The sequence below is a fragment of the Henckelia pumila genome, chromosome 1 (assembly GCF_033568475.1).
Source record: "Henckelia pumila isolate YLH828 chromosome 1, ASM3356847v2, whole genome shotgun sequence".
In the NCBI taxonomy this organism is placed as follows: Eukaryota; Viridiplantae; Streptophyta; class Magnoliopsida; order Lamiales; family Gesneriaceae; genus Henckelia; species Henckelia pumila.
In genome coordinates, this window is record NC_133120.1 from 179,546,781 (window position 1) to 179,563,936 (window position 17,156).

The 17,156-nt window shown below is 35.0% G+C and overlaps 1 protein-coding gene, 1 long non-coding RNA gene and 1 other non-coding gene across 3 annotated transcripts; 1 reads left to right on the forward strand and 2 right to left on the reverse strand.

The window, feature by feature from the left end:
• Positions 1–342: 342 nt before the first annotated feature.
• On the reverse strand, positions 343–449 carry LOC140876756 (small nucleolar RNA R71). The gene has a single exon (XR_012148991.1). It is a non-coding gene; the product is annotated as a small nucleolar RNA R71 (small nucleolar RNA).
• A 2,705-nt stretch (positions 450–3,154) lies between these two features.
• LOC140861226 (uncharacterized) lies at positions 3,155–5,400 on the forward strand. Its single transcript, XR_012143719.1, has 2 exons — positions 3,155–3,365; positions 5,179–5,400. It is a non-coding gene; the product is annotated as an uncharacterized lncRNA (long non-coding RNA).
• Positions 5,401–11,411: 6,011 nt separating this feature from the next.
• On the reverse strand, positions 11,412–11,903 carry LOC140874535 (uncharacterized). Its single transcript, XM_073277833.1, has one exon. The coding sequence runs from the start codon at positions 11,901–11,903 to the stop codon at positions 11,412–11,414; it is 492 nt and encodes a 163-aa protein (XP_073133934.1).
• Positions 11,904–17,156: the final 5,253 nt, after the last annotated feature.

The following is a 17,156-nucleotide window of genomic DNA, read 5'->3' on the forward strand; positions in this document are numbered from 1 at the left end:
CCATCCATCGAAAATTCCAGACCAAGCAACATCAGGCCAACCATAGCAGCAAATCATTTTGAAATAAAGCCTGCTATCATTCAAATGGTGCAAAACACAGTCCAATTTGGTGGGATGACAATCGATGATCCCTATGCTCACCTGACAAATTTTCTAGAAATCTGTGATACTTTCAAGATGCAGGGAGTTTCTGATGACGCTATTCGTTTGCGTTTATTCCCTTTTTCTTTAAGAGATAAGGCTAAAGCATGGCTCACAAATTTACCTGCAGGTTCGATCACCACTTGGGATGATCTCGCGAAATATTTCCACACCAAATATTTTCCACCATCTAAATTGATGAAGCTGAGAGCTGACATCACAAATTTTGCTCAAGGAGACCAGGAAACACTCTATGAAGCATGGGAGCGCTATAAAGATCTATTGAGGAGATGCCCACACCACCAATTACCAGACGGTCTTGTGGTACAAACCTTTTATTATGGTCTTCCTCACTCTAATCATACCATGCTAGATGCAGCTGCAGGTGGTAATGTATTAGGCAAATCACCAGATGATGGATATGAGTTAATTGAGGAGATGACATCTAGTAGCTATCACCCTCAGTTTTAGAGAAGTGCAACAAGGAGATCCGCATGAATGCATCAAGTTGATGCATTCACCTCAGTAGCAGCTCAGCTTGAGGTAATGAATAAGAGGATTGAAGAGCTAACTCTAGGGCAATCTGCGATGCGTATTCAAGAAGTGTGGTGTGAGAAATGTGGTGCTAAACACTTCACGAAAGATTATTAGACAGAGAATCCATCATATCAGCCAGAGGGAGGCATGGTAAACCATGTAGGAAATCAAAACCGCCCTAGGAATGATCCATTCTCAAATACATATAATCCTGGGTGGAAACAACATCCAAACTTTTTGTGGGGAGGACAGAACAATAGGCCATATGGGAATCATAACTACGGAAAATAGCATCAGGAGGAGAAGTCAAGCATGGAACAGATGATGCAGAAGTTCATATCATCCACTGAGACCAGAATGCAGAATCAGGATGCATCGATTAAGAATTTGGAAAATCAAATAGGGCAGTTGGCTAAAGCGATGTCTAGCAGAGAGCTGGGTACTTTGCCAAGTGACACGGAAAAGAATCCAAAGGAGCAGGTCAAGGCAGTTGAACTGAGAAGTGGGAAGAGAATCGAACCTGAGAGACGAGGCGAGAAAGAGCCAGAATCAGTTATATTAGAGAAAACTGCAAGTAAGTCTTCTACTTCTACACAACCACCCTCATCACAGTCAAACATTGTTGTTCCACCACCTTTTCTTGCAGCTCTCAAGAAGGCCAAGCTAGATTCTCAGTTTGCTAAATTCCTAGAAGTATTCAAGAAATTGAATATAAACATCTCCTTTGCCGATACATTGATGCAAATGCCCAGCTATGCTAAGTTCTTGAAGGATATTCTCTCCAACAAGAGAAAATTGGAGGAGCATGCAATGATCAGTCTCACAGAAAATTGCTCAGCACTAGTTCAGAACAAGATCCCACCTAAGAAAAAATATCCAGGGAGTTTCTCTATCCCTTGTGTTATTAATGATGTGCGATTTCATAAAGCTTTGTGTGATTTAGGTGCTAGCATAAACTTAATGACATATTCTGTTTTCAGGAAACTGAGCTTGGGAGAGCCGAAATCCACCAGGATGTCATTGCAATTGGCGGACAGGTCTATCAAATATCCAAGAGGGATAATAGAATAAGTGCTGGTGAAAGTCGACAAATTCATCTTCCCGGTGGATTTTGTGGTACTTGATATGGAGGAAGACTTGGACATGCCGCTTATTCTGGGAAAGTGGAATTTGGACAAAAAAGTGTGCGCTCGAGCGAGATCTTTATACCACTCGAGCGCGATCACCGAAAATTTAAAGTGCAAGGCAGAACTTTATTTGCTCGAGCGGGAACTTTATACCGATCGAGCGCGATCGTAGAGAGAAAAAGTATAATTTGCGGACTCCTTCGAAAAGGAAAGAAATTTGTGGAATCTAGGGGACGTATATATATGAAATTGCAGCAGTTTTTGAGGGGAATCATAATTTTATCAAGAGCAAGGCAGCTAGGGCGTGGACGAACGTGAATAACGCTTCATCCTCTCTTCTCTATTCTTCTTTTGATTTTTGTTTGATGATTAAACCTTTGTTTTGAATCATGTTTTCAGTTATGGAGTAAACTTGTATTATCGATTGAGGCCGCGAAATTAGGCCGAGACAAATTTATGTTGAACACGTGGATTGTTGTTTAGGATTTTTTTATTTATGTTAGTTATTGATTGTTGGATTTTTCTTTTTGTTCTTGTGAATGATTTTGTAGCACCTAAAATCTAATTTACTAAATTACATGCATTAAATTTAATAAATATTAGGATATATTATTTTTAGGTTTAATTGATTTAAATTATTTATGTGAATTATGTGTTAATAAAATATTTTATTATTTATTCAAATGATTTTTATTGTACTAACTATTTAATTAATGTTTTTAATTGTTTAAGTTTATTTGTCAAAATGATTTTTATTGTGAACTTAATTGGTTTAATATTTTAAACATTTAAGCTTGAATATTTAAATGATTTTAATTGTTTAGTTTATTCTTTTAAATGATTTTAACTTTTTAGCTTATTTGTTTAAATATTTTCGAGTGTCCAATTTATTTATTCTAAATAACCTAAGTTTAGCGGTTAGTTATTTTAAATTATTTTAAATGTCTAGCTAATTTAATTAAATCTTTTTTAATTGTCCAAATCATTTTAAAGATTTTTATTTCCGTGTGTGTATTTATTTAAACTACTTTTAAACATTAGCCTAGTTTTTGTAAATTGTTTTAATCTCACTGTTTATTATTTAAATATTTTATTTATCGTTGTGACATTAAAACATTTAAGTATTGAAAATTAGCATTTTCAAACCCAGTAAATAGAATTTTAAGTATTTAACTCTTAAATTTTCAAAATTGAGTATTTGTGAAATTTGGACCTAACACTATTAAAAACACTACATATTATATTTTATTTATTATGTTTCTTACACATATAGGTGTTTACCAGGCCCAAAAGGGATTAACCAAGCCCAATTGCATCGACCCACTCTCTTATCCCCTTCTCCAATCACTTAGTCGATGAGATTCTCCCCTTCTCCTCTCCATTTTTGATTCCTCAACAAAGCGATCGGCACTTCTACTCTTTCATTTCCAGCCTTCGGCCGCCGCCAGCTCTATTTCTTCCGGCGAAAACACTCCTCCAGGCGAGCTGCTCAGATTCCACCATCGTCTTCAGCTCGATCTCCAATTTTCGAGCCCCATTTCTGATTTCTCTTAGCTTAAGGCAAGTTTATGGGATTCTTTGGCCATCCAGTAGATTAATATGCCTTGTGTTGTATTGGGTGTTAGCATATCATATTTTCAAAGAAGATTTTTATTGCCCTGTTTCGAAAAATTTACTCAGATTTTTGCCGCATTCACGCTTGAGGATTTATGATATTATGATTCCTTGATGAAGATTGAAATGAGTATGAATTTTACATGGTGTCATGCATATCCTTGTGTTTCCAAAAATGATCAGTGTCGTGCCCTGTTTTCTTGAAGGTTTTCGGCCATATGGATTGTTGCATTGAAGCTGTTTGAGAAATGTTCACATTGTGATTTTTTTGAGGATTGAATGTGTTATAGCTTTAAAATTGTGTTCTTCATTGATGCCATGTTATCGAAAAATTTTCAGAAAAGTTCTTGTATTGCTTGATTTGAAATTTATGTGTTGTTATTTGTGTTGCTTGGATGGTGGATAGGGGCTACCATGGATGAGAATGTAGCTCACATGGTAGTGCATAGGATGAATTGAAGTTAGCTTGTGGAATGGAGTTGAGGATCATTCGAACTTGAAGAAGTAGGGGTTCGGTTTTTAGGTGGTTAGAGGCTGCCCTTTTGAGCTAAGTTCAAGCAGGTTATAGGCGAGTTTTAGGTGTTGGAGATGAGCCTAAGTGTTGGTCTTATTCCTAGGTTAATGGCTTGGAACTCGGGAGTCGTATAGCTAAGGTTTTGGTTGAGGGTAAAAACTAAGGCTTGAGCAGAATTTTTGTCAAACGTTGGGCTGTCCGGAAATGAATGGTTGAAACAGGGTAAGAATCATGATTTGGTTAATGGCTCGGGTCTGGAATTAGTCTAGGATGTAAGGTATATTTCGGTTCAAGCGGAAATGAATTCGGTTAAGTTTAGGTGGAATTTTAGGCTAATGATTTGGATAGGTGCAGAATTTTGGAGTTTAATGAAGTTGCTGTCCGGATATAAATTTTCATAAAATGATTAGTTAGGAATAATACCCCGAGGATGACTTTTTTATTTAGTTCTAAGTGTCACGGTGTCATGGTTTCAAGCGGAATCCTTTTTGAATTAGAATCGAGTAAGTTATAAGTTTTACGGGCGAACCACTCGAATTATCCTAAGCGCAAGTTATGGTTTAGATTTACTTTCTTTAGTTTGCTCCATAAATCACCATCCCGGTCATTCATATTTGAGTCTTTTGCATGATTATTGAGTAAATATTTACGAGTACATATTATCTACATATGCATGCTAAGTCCCATATTCAAGAATGAAAGGAAAATTACTTTTTACGAACGAAGTGAGATGATTGTGACTATAGAAATTTACGTGTATGTGTGGGGTTGGGAGACGTTCTGTCCTACCTTACCACCTGACGTGTATGCGTGAGGCTGAGAGAAGTTTTGGCCTACCTTACAAAATATTTACGTGTATGTGTGGGGTTGAGAGAAATCTTGGCCTTCCTTACCAAGTATGGGCAAGATGGGTTGGGAAATACCTGACCTCCTTGCGGCATAGTGCACTGCAGCCATGATCATGATCGAAATCACAGAGTTACAATTCAAGGATCTAAGTACAAATATTTATGACTATGTTTCAGTACAGTTTATTAAGTTACAGTTATTATATTAGACTTAGCCATGCATATGTTTCATTTATGTTCACTTCTTTCCTTTAGAGATCATTTATTCAAATTAAGGGCACGAAATATTTTATTATCAAGCTATTTTTAATCTGCATGTGCATGTATTTATGTAGTACTCGTTATTTCTCCCATATTCTTGTTGGGCCCCTAGACTCACTACCTCTACTTGGTGCAGGTATAAGTTATCATTGAGATCGAGAGGCAAGTCTATCGAGTGGACTGCGATGCGGGCACGGCATATCCCTCCGACCTATGCTAGTCTTCCGTAGAAGTTTATTTTAAACACTTTATAGCTATTTATTTTGTTGTTTCGACAAATGCAAACGCAAGGATTTATTGATCGTCTTTGGGCATGTAAACATCAAAGTGTTATTTATTTTGGATGACTGAATTGTCAGATCTTTTTCTCTAGTTCTCGTTCCTTACTCGGTCCAGTTTTTTTTTGTACTGTTGGTCGTATTTTTAGTTGCTGTCTGTGATAGGCGGGTTTGATTATGTATAGAGAGATTGTGGGGCCTCTGGTTGCTAATTAAAAATTGGGCTATTAATCACTACACATGATTAATTAATAAAGGATCAAACATAAATAGAACCATAATTTTTTTTTTGAACAAGGGGTGCGCTCGGTTGGTCAAAAACCGCCGACCGAGCTCCCCTGTTTTATCTCAAAACAGTAGGCCAGATTCGGGGCTGCGCTCGGTCTGCCAAAATCAGCGGCTTGAGCGCTGCCTGGGCAGAAACATGCCCTGTTCTTCTACAGCAAACTTGATCCTTCAACTCTTTTCAATTCATGGTTTATCAAGTTTAAAACATGCATTGATCTATAGAAGAAGTTCTTATCATACTTTCAATCAATTGTTACATCTAACAAGTAACTTAAAGTACATCAAAATAGCTACAAAATGCAAGAAGTAACAAGTGTTCTTCTCTAAATCAAGTCATAAGCCTTCGAGCATATTTTACAAGATCTAAACTCTACGTTTCTGCTACAAACCCGAGACACCACGTGCTAAGTCTCTCTCTCGAGCTATCAATGTCGTTTCTGCCTAGCTCCTGCTCCACCTATTGTCATGCACACATACAAAACAAGACAACAGCCGGATAAACTCCGATGAAAATATAATTCCCAGTATAAAAGACATATACATATCAAATTCATATCAATTCAACTCTAAATACTTCAAACTAAAGCTTCAAATCAATACATCAAATCAATAGATTTATATAGCGCGCAAAGGAATTGATTCATAATAAATCACTGCCATCAAGATTCGTATACGATCTTGACATGGATATCCATCTATCATAGTCACATTTGACTCAAAAATAAGGTCCATCTGACCTTTGCACTAGTATCAATTCAATTTTCTTCATATCATATATAACTCAAATAAAGATCCACTACCTGAGATGGATCGACAACATCAAATTCTAAATCAAGAATAAAGAACAATAATCATCAAGTATGTGATTTATCGGGTTAACTCAAGAATCATCCTTCTCGAGTATCAAAATCCCTGACTCTTGATGTCATCTTTTACCTGCCAATCGTGTTTGCAATGCTCCAAATCTGGACAATCAACTCAACAACCTCAAATCACAATTTAGCTCAAGTTCTCTAATCAATCTTCAAGTGAAATGACTCCAACCTTGAGCTATTTGATCCCATTTCCAAAAGCTAAAGTCTCGAGTCCGAATTGCTTCTTTACAAAGCTGAAATATAGCATATCAAACTATTTTATATTAGCTAAGAACTCACATAAAAATCTGCTCAATCACATATCAAACTTCAAGGCAAAACTAGTTGCAAACTTCGCTCAATTCTTGGCCGATTCAAAATTTAGATTCTCGAGCTCGAAACATTCAAATACAAACTGAAATGAAGTGTAAATATGCTGCATATATCAGCAATCAACTCCTCTCTACCTCATCTCAAACACTATAAACTCAAACATGATCAAAGTCGTGAACCGACGACATAACGGTATAAAATCGGAAACCGAACAATATCAAACTCATATCAGCATATATCATCTAAAACCAGCAAGAATACATCCAAAATTTTGGTCTATCAGATGTGCAAGGGTTTGAATTAATGCTGAAAAATCATAACAATTGTAAACGACATCCAATCTCCGAACCGATTTCGATATAACACTATATAGAAGCTCAAGAACACATAATCATAATCAATTATGATTTCTCCAATTATAACATCTCCAAACATGCTGAATCATAAGAAATCTTACATATAATTTTAGTTCTTCTTGCAATGATTGCAACGCTATATTCGGAATTGAAATCGAACAACCGGAGCATGAGATATCGGAGTTGGAAGATGAAGTTTAGCTTCAAAAATCTGATCTCTAGATTTTGGCTGTTGTAAATCTGATATAATTCATCCATTCTACCTAATTATATACAACTCACACGTGTGATTTCCCACTTGCAAGGAAAATTTCACTTTGGCCCCTAAACTTGTGCATAATTGCAAATCAGTAACCGGTCAAGCGATTTAATTCGATTTCAACCTAAAATAAATTAAGAATATTAGAATTTAATTCTAAACTCTAAATATTCTCAAATTAAATATTCTTGAATTAAAATAAATACTTTCGGACCTTATCGCATTTTAATCCTTGAACTTCTCTATATTTGCAAATTGGTCCCTGTTCGGATTTCACTGTCGAATTAAATCCTCTTTAATTCTTGGAACTCAAAATTTAATTCTTAAATTTTATAAATATTCAATTCAAATATTCCCATATTTTAATTTAAGAATCCCGGACTTTAAATCTCAAAATCCGTAAGTTCTCAAATTAAATATTTCCAGCTCGAAAATTAAATCTCTAATTTTCATAAATACTCCAATTAATATTTTTTCCAAATTTGGAATTTAAATCTCAAATTCCATAATTACAAACTTAATCTTTCAGGGTCTTACAATTCCTCCCCTCTAAAGAATGATTTCGTCCACGAAATCGCATTCAATCTAAATATCAAATCTGATAGACTGAATGATTATCTGCAGTAATTCTCACTTCAATCATCTAACTCAAAACTTCTTATTTCGCATCATACTCTCTTTACAGTTTATCTATTTCATTCTGTGTCTATTATTTTGTAATTTTCTCGGTCAAGAATCTATCAATTACTCGACTTAAATCATAATCGTATCAGACTCTGTCTTGACTGATTAAAATACATAGGAAGAATATCACTGATACTTCCTTTACTCCGACACCTAGAACATAATTGCTCTTATCATTCTAAGCTGAAAAGAATACATTTGTTAGTGAATTCACTAACTCTGTCTAAAATCGTAGATCGTAACTTCAGCTTTTGGTGTGGACGTGTATATTATTCTATGCTCTGCACAGAACATATATCAAGTCTACTCTGTTATTCAGCTCACAGCTTCATATCTGTACCCACCTTTACTTCATTTCTATGGGTTCTAGATATCGTTTCTGCTTCTTCTTTCAGATCGACCATATGAATGCTATTCTTCTGTAGTTACTACGTGATCTTTCATTTGAGCTGCTCTTTCTCTGAATTCATAATCGGTATCGATTATTCTGTTTAGCTCAAAGTCTGATCAACCTCATCTGATTGAAGTTCACAGGTAAAAATTCAACTGACCTTCTTCATCTTATACAGCAAGATCAAGGATCACGTCTCATCTATCAAAGAAATCTAGATTAAGCATGAATCGATGAGATAGATTATTATTTCCATGTCAATATTCACGAGAATCTATTATCAAATCATTTGTTGAATCTCTTTCTGAATTTAATGATGCTTTGGAAACAAAAAATTTCCCGCTGAACACTCTATTCAAGCATTAAACTCATTCAATTCCCATCTCTATCGAGTCTGCTCTTTTCTTGTTCTATACAATTCAATCTTCACATTCTCTCAGATAGCTGTCACAGGAATTATCATCATCAAGTGGCAAAATCAGTCAGCTAGTATCGAATAAGATACTATAGTTCTAAGCATTTCTTCAAAACCTTGTAGTCTAACCTTTGTTAGGTATCACATTCCTTAACAACACTCTATGTGGGAATTTAATATCCCTAATTAAAGTGTCTTAGGCAGTAATAGATCATTTAAACGATTAGTGTGTGCGGAAGCGAAAGTAAAGATTTAATAATAAAATATCAATAAGGATCTTTTATAACAACAGGACTGAATTCTTAAACAAGTAGCAGTACATGGATAAGACATTTCTTTATTTTACTAAGCATATGGTCTCTGATGAGCATAAAAGAGACTACATAAAACATAATTGAGAACATTATTTGTGGCAAACATGGTTCATTCACTGACATTTTTCTTCATTATCCATATCTGGAAACCCTGGCTCTGGAAATTACAATAGAGAAAAAAATAAAGGAGGTTAAGTCTTTAAGGACTTAGTGAGAATAAAAGATTATTCATTGGATAAAATTTCCTGGTAATAGTAGTAAACATCAGGATAATAAGCTTAAGTAGGTAGGTATGAAGTCAATAGTTTAGTAGCAATCATTCCAGTTGTGATAAAGAGGGTGAGCCAAAGTGAACACGAATATCCGGTTTTAACCCGCTGTTCATTGGACTCAATATCCAGACCGAAGTCCGTTGTCTAGGGCTCTCACTTCGAATAACATTCATTCATTCATTCATTCATTCATTCATTCATTCAATCAATCAATCAATCAATCATTTGATCTTTCGATCATTCCACCATCCGTTTTGATGATAGACCAATACATTATGAAAATCAGGTATAATAATATCGAATCAACAAATTAATATGAACAATAGTTAGGATATATTATAATTTCCAGGCCGAATGCCAAAAGGCTGTATAAAAATAATAATTCCTTAAGTAATGAAAACCTCACCTCAATACTTACTATCCGAATCAGTAGATAACTTCAAATTCTTATAATTTTAGGATATTTCATATGTTAGAAATACTACCAGATGCTAGGCTAGTTTATATTTAAAATTTGTTGCTCAAACAAGGAAGGAACATTTTGATAATTCATAAGAAAATTTATAATAATTTGAAAGTAGATCCAAAAATTCTGAAAATTTGACAGTATGTATAACTCAAAGAAATCTACAACTTTTGTGTTCAAAGCATGTCAAAATTCCAAGTCGATCTTTGACTAAATCAGCTTTTCCAAACTGATTCTCTAGGTATATTGACCTCCGGAAAAATGCTTCTTCCGGCAACTATTCTGGTCATAGGCCACCATTCTAGTATACTAGACATTACAGGGAACAACTTTTACTTTAAGATCTAGGCTAGAAACAGATTCTATCTTTGAGAAAATCGAGCCTCAATCTTGCGTCTAGCCACTTTCAAAACTCAAGTTTCAAAGATTTAAGGATTTCTACGGAAAATCATAACAATTCATGTACTTGTCAAAAAATTATGAAACTTGAAATATAAGCCTAAAACAAGTGCAGAAAACTACGGCTGTCGGAAATTTTGTTTTCTGCCGGCGCGTGTAAATCACGCGCCACTTCCGGCGGCGCGTGCACAGCTTCCGGCGGCCACGCGCGGCCCAAACTTTTACCGAAGATGTGTTGCATGATTTCCTACATTTTTTGTTTAATGAGTTTTCTCAAATTCCTAACCGAACAGTACCAGAAATGGAATAACCTACTGTGACTTTTACTCTACTAGACTGAAGAACAAAATACTGTTCCGACGTTATTCCCGGAAAAACGACGATACTGATGCAAACTAGGGTACATCTGGAGCAACTTTCATGTTTAGACTAGGTTCAAATACTAAGAGTAAAGGTATGAAAAACGAGGGTGAAAACAGTACCTACAAATGGTTTCTGAGCACTGTTTTTCCTTTCCGGACAGCGGTAGTTTAAGAATTTTAACGGAGAATCGGTTGATCTTTTTATGACACCTCCTTCACTACTATTTTACTGGACATCCTAAGTATCTTGTATAATTTTTTGAGAATTTTGGAACGTGTTCTTGGGTATAAGTGAGTAAATCCCCTCTTTTTTCAACCTTTAAGCACAATATTCTCACACCTCTTCAACTTGACACTAGACCACTAATCATCACGAAAATCTGATGGAAAGCTCATCAAATGAGGTATGTGAAGGGTCTCTATATATAGGAAAGAACCAAACATGATATCCTATCCATGGAACACACTTTCCGATCACCGGTTGGGCAAAGGGGAGGTGGAGTGGTGGCCAAGAAACCTATTAACAAGTAATATATATATATATATATATATATATAAAAACATAAAGATATTATAATAATATATTTATAAAGAAATTTATTTACATATATATATATATATATCAAATTAATTATCCTAAAAAAAAAAAGGGGCATTACAACCTTCCCTCCTTTTGAGAATCTGGTCCCCAGATTCGATCACGATTGCAAGAACAACTCGGGGTAAATTTTTTTGATCTCTTCCTCTTTTTCCCGAGTAGCCTCTTCAAAATTATGGTTCCTCCAAAGTACTTTGACCAACTGGATTTGTTTGTTACGAAGTTCTTTTATTTTCTGATCAAGTATTCGAACAGGTTTTTCTTCGTAAGACAAATCTTGTTCCAGTTCTACAAGCGTAGCATCCAACAAGGGTGTAGAATCAGTGTAGAATTTTCTTAACTGAGATACATGGAACACATTATGTAACTTGGAGAGTGATTCAGGAAGTTGTAGTCGGTAGGCTACATATCCTATCCTTTCCAGGATTTCAAAGGGGCCTACGAATCTGGGTTGTAGTTTTCCTTTTTTTACAACTCTTCGAATTCCTTTTCTAGGAGATATCTTGAGGAGAATTTGGTCTCCAACTGCAAATTCCAAATCTTTTCTCCTTTTATCAGCATAGCTCTTTTGCCGGCTCTGTGCTGTTAGCATCCTTTGCTTGATGACTTGTACAATATCAATTGCTTCTTGAATAATATTCGGCCTTAAGATACGAGTTTTCTCATCTTGGGTGTGACGCCATTCTTCAAATTATTATAAATTTTCTTATGAATTATCAAAATGTTCCTTCCTTGTTTGAGCAACAAATTTTAAATATAAACTAGCCTAGCATCTGGTAGTATTTCTAACATATGAAATATCCTAAAATTATAGGAATTTGAAGTTATCTACTGATTCGGATAGTAAGTATTGAGGTGAGGTTTTCATTACTTAAAGAATTATTATTTTTATACAGCCCTTTGGCATTCGGCCTGGAAATTATAATATATCCTAACTATTGTTCATATTAATTTGTTGATTCGATATTATTATACCTGATTTTCATAATGTATTGGTCTATCATCAAACGGATGGTGGAATGATCGAAAGATCAAATGATTGATTGATCGATTGATTGATTGAATGAATGAATAAATGAATGAATGTTATTCGAAGTGAGAGCCCTGGACAACGGACTTCGGTCTGGATATTGAGTCCAATGAACAGCGGGTTAAAACCGGGTATTCGTGTTCACTTTGGCTCACCCTCTTTATCACAACTGGAATGATTGCTACTAAACTATTGAATTCATACCTACCTACTTAAGCTTATTATCCTGATGTTTACTACTATTACCAGGAAATTTTATCCAATTAATCTTTTATTCTCACTAAGTACTTAAAGACTTAACCTCCTTTGTTTTTTTTCTCTATTGTAATTTCCAGAGCCAGGGTTTCCAGATATGGATAATGAAGAAAAATGTCAGTGAATGAACCATCTTTGCCACAAATAATGTTCTCAATTATGTTTTATGTAGTCTCTTTTATGCTCATCAGAGACCATATGCTTAGTAAAATAAAGAAATGTCTTATCCATGTACTGCTACTTTTTTAAGAATTCAGTCCTGTTGTTATAAAAGATCCTTATTGATATTTTATTATTAAATCTTTACTTTCGCTTCCGCACACACTAATCGTTTAAATGATCTATTACTGCCTAAGACACTTTAATTAGGGATATTAAATTCCCACATAGAGTGTTGTTAAGGAATGTGATACCTAACAAAGGTTAGACTACGAGTCAGATTTTCGTGATGATTAGTGGTCTAGTGTCAAGTTGAAGAGGTGTGAGAATATTGTGCTTAAAGGTTGAAAAAAGAGGGGATTTACTCACTTATACCCAAGAACACGTTCCAAAATTCTCAAAAAATTATACATGATACTTAGGATGTCCAGTAAAATAGTAGTGAAGGAGGTGTCATAAAAAGATCAACCGATTCTCCGTTAAAATTCTTAAACTACCGCTGTCTGGAAAGGAAAAACAGTGCTCAGAAACCATTTGCAGGTACTGTTTTCACCCTCGTTTTTCATACCTTTACTCTCAGTATTTGAACCTAGTCTAAACATGAAAGTTGCTCCAGATGTACCCTAGTTTGCATCAGTACCGTCGTTTTTCCGGGAATAACGTCGGAACAGTATTTTGTTCTTCAGTCTAGTAGAGTAAAAGTCACAGTAGGTTATTCCATTTCTGGTACTGTTCGGTTAGGAATTTGAGAAAACTCATTAAACAAAAAATGTAGGAAATCATGCAACACATCTTTGGTAAAAGTTTGGGCCGCGCGTGGCCGCCGAAATCTGTGCACGCGCCGCCGGAAGTGGCGCGTGATTTACACGCGCCGGCAGAAAACAAAATTTCCGGCAGCCGTAGTTTTCGGCACTTGTTTTAGGCTTATATTTCAAGTTTCATAATTTTTTGACAAGTACATGAATTGTTATGATTTTCCTTAGAAATCCTTAAATCTTTGAAACTTGAGTTTTGAAAGTGGCTAGACGCAAGATTGAGGCTCGATTTTCTCAAAGATAGAATCTGTTTCTAGCCTAGATCTTAAAGTAAAAGTTGTTCCCTGTAATGTCTAGTATACTAGAATGGTGGCCTATGACCAGAATAGTTGCCGGAAGAAGCATTTTTCCGGAGGTCAATATACCTAGAGAATCAGTTTGGAAAAGCTGATTTAGTCAAAGATCGACTTGGAATTTTGACATGCTTTGAACACAAAAGTTGTAGATTTCTTTGAGTTATACATACTGTCAAATTTTCAGAATTTTTGGATCTACTTTCAAATTATTATAAATTTTCTTATGAATTATCAAAATGTTCCTTCCTTGTTTGAGCAACAAATTTTAAATATAAACTAGCCTAGCATCTGGTAGTATTTGGATAGTAAGTATTGAGGTGAGGTTTTCATTACTTAAGGAATTATTATTTTTATACAGCCCTTTGGCATTCGGCCTGGAAATTATAGTATATCCTAACTATTGTTCATATTAATTTGTTGATTCGATATTATTATACCTGATTTTCATAATGTATTGGTCTATCATCAAAACGGATGGTGGAATGATCGAAAGATCAAATGATTGATTGATCGATTGATTGATTGAATGAATGAATAAATGAATGAATGTTTTTCGAAGTGGGAGCCCTGGACAACGGACTTCGGTCTGGATATTGAGTCCAATGAACAGCGGGTTAAAACCGGGTATTCGTGTTCACTTTGGCTCACCCTCTTTATCAGAACTGGAATGATTGCTACTAAACTATTGAATTCATACCTACCTACTTAAGCTTATTATCCTGATGTTTACTACTATTACCAGGAAATTTTATCCAATGAATAATCTTTTATTCTCACTAAGTACTTAAAGACTTAACCTCCTTTGTTTTTTTTCTCTATTGTAATTTCCAGAGCCAGGGTTTCCAGATATGGATAATGAAGAAAAATGTCAGTGAATGAACCATCTTTGCCACAAATAATGTTCTCAATTATGTTTTATGTAGTCTCTTTTATGCTCATCAGAGACCATATGCTTAGTAAAATAAAGAAATGTCTTATCCATGTACTGCTACTTGTTTAAGAATTCAGTCCTGTTGTTATAAAAGATCCTTATTGATATTTTATTATTAAATCTTTACTTTCGCTTCCGCACACACTAATCGTTTAAATGATCTATTACTGCCTAAGACACTTTAATTAGGGATATTAAATTCCCACATAGAGTGTTGTTAAGGAATGTGATACCTAAAAAATGTTAGACTACGAGTCAGATTTTCGTGATGATTAGTGGTCTAGTGTCAAGTTGAAGAGGTGTGAGAATATTGTGCTTAAAGGTTGAAAAAAGAGGGAATTTACTCACTTATACCCAAGAACAAGTTCCAAAATTCTCAAAAAATTATACAAGATACTTAGGATGTCCAGTAAAATAGTAGTGAAGGAGGTGTCATAAAAAGATCAACCGATTCTCCGTTAAAATTCTTAAACTACCGCTGTCCGGAAAGGAAAAAACAGTGCTCAGAAACCATTTGCAGGTACTGTTTTCACCCTCGTTTTTCATACCTTTACTCTCAGTATTTGAACCTAGTCTAAACATGAAAGTTGCTCTAGATGTACCCTAGTTTGCATCAGTACCGTCGTTTTTCCGGGATTAACGTCGGAACAGTATTTTGTTCTTCAGTCTAGTAGAGTAAAAGTCACAGTAGGTTATTCCATTTCTGGTACTGTTCGGTTAGGAATTTGAGAAAACTCATTAAACAAAAAATGTAGGAAATCATGCAACACATCTTTGGTAAAAGTTTGGGCCGCGCGTGGCCGCCGGAAGCTGTGCACGCGCCGCCGGAAGTGGCGAGTGATTTACACGCGCCGGCAGAAAACAAAATTTCCGGCAGCCGTAGTTTTCTGCACTTGTTTTAGGCTTATATTTCAAGTTTCATAATTTTTTGACAAGTACATGAATTGTTATGATTTTCCTTAGAAATCCTTAAATCTTTGAAACTTGAGTTTTGAAAGTGGCTAGACGCAAGATTGAGGCTCGATTTTCTCAAAGATAGAATCTGTTTCTAGCCTAGATCTTAAAGTAAAAGTTGTTCCCTGTAATGTTTAGTATACTAGAATGGTAGCCTATGACCAGAATAGTTGCCGGAAGAAGCATTTTTCCGGAGGTCAATATACCTAGAGAATCAGTTTGGAAAAGCTGATTTAGTCAAAGATCGACTTGGAATTTTGACATGCTTTGAACACAAAAGTTGTAGATTTCTTTGAGTTATACATACTGTCAAATTTTCAGAATTTTTGGATCTACTTTCAAATTATTATAAATTTTCTTATGAATTATCAAAATGTTCCTTCCTTGTTTGAGCAACAAATTTTAAATATAAACTAGCCTAGCATCTGGTAGTATTTCTAACATATGAAATATCCTAAAATTATAGGAATTTGAAGTTATCTACTGATTCGGATAGTAAGTATTGAGGTGAGGTTTTCATTACTTAAAGAATTATTATTTTTATACAGCCCTTTGGCATTCGGCCTGGAAATTATAATATATCCTAACTATTGTTCATATTAATTTGTTGATTCGATATTATTATACCTGATTTTCATAATGTATTGGTCTATCATCAAAACGGATGGTGGAATGATCGAAAGATCAAATGATTGATTGATCGATTGATTGATTGAATGAATGAATAAATGAATGAATGTTATTCGAAGTGAGAGCCCTGGACAACGGACTTCGGTCTGGATATTGAGTCCAATGAACAGCGGGTTAAAACCGGGTATTCGTGTTCACTTTGGCTCACCCTCTTTATCACAACTGGAATGATTGCTACTAAACTATTGAATTCATACCTACCTACTTAAGCTTATTATCCTGATGTTTACTACTATTACCAGGAAATTTTATCCAATGAATAATCTTTTATTCTCACTAAGTCCTTAAAGACTTAACCTCCTTTATTTTTTTCTCTATTGTAATTTCCAGAGCCAGGGTTTCCAGATATGGATAATGAAGAAAAATGTCAGTGAATGAACCATCTTTGCCACAAATAATGTTCTCAATTATGTTTTATGTAGTCTCTTTTATGCTCATCAGAGACCATATGCTTAGTAAAATAAAGAAATGTCTTATCCATGTACTGCTACTTGTTTAAGAATTCAGTCCTGTTGTTATAAAAGATCCTTATTGATATTTTATTATTAAATCTTTACTTTCGCTTCCGCACACACTAATCGTTTAAATGATCTATTACTGCCTAAGACACTTTAATTAGGGATATTAAATTCCCACATAGAGTGTTGTTAAGGAATGTGATACCTAACAAAGGTTAGACTACAAGGTTTTGAAGAAATGCTTAGAACTATAGTAT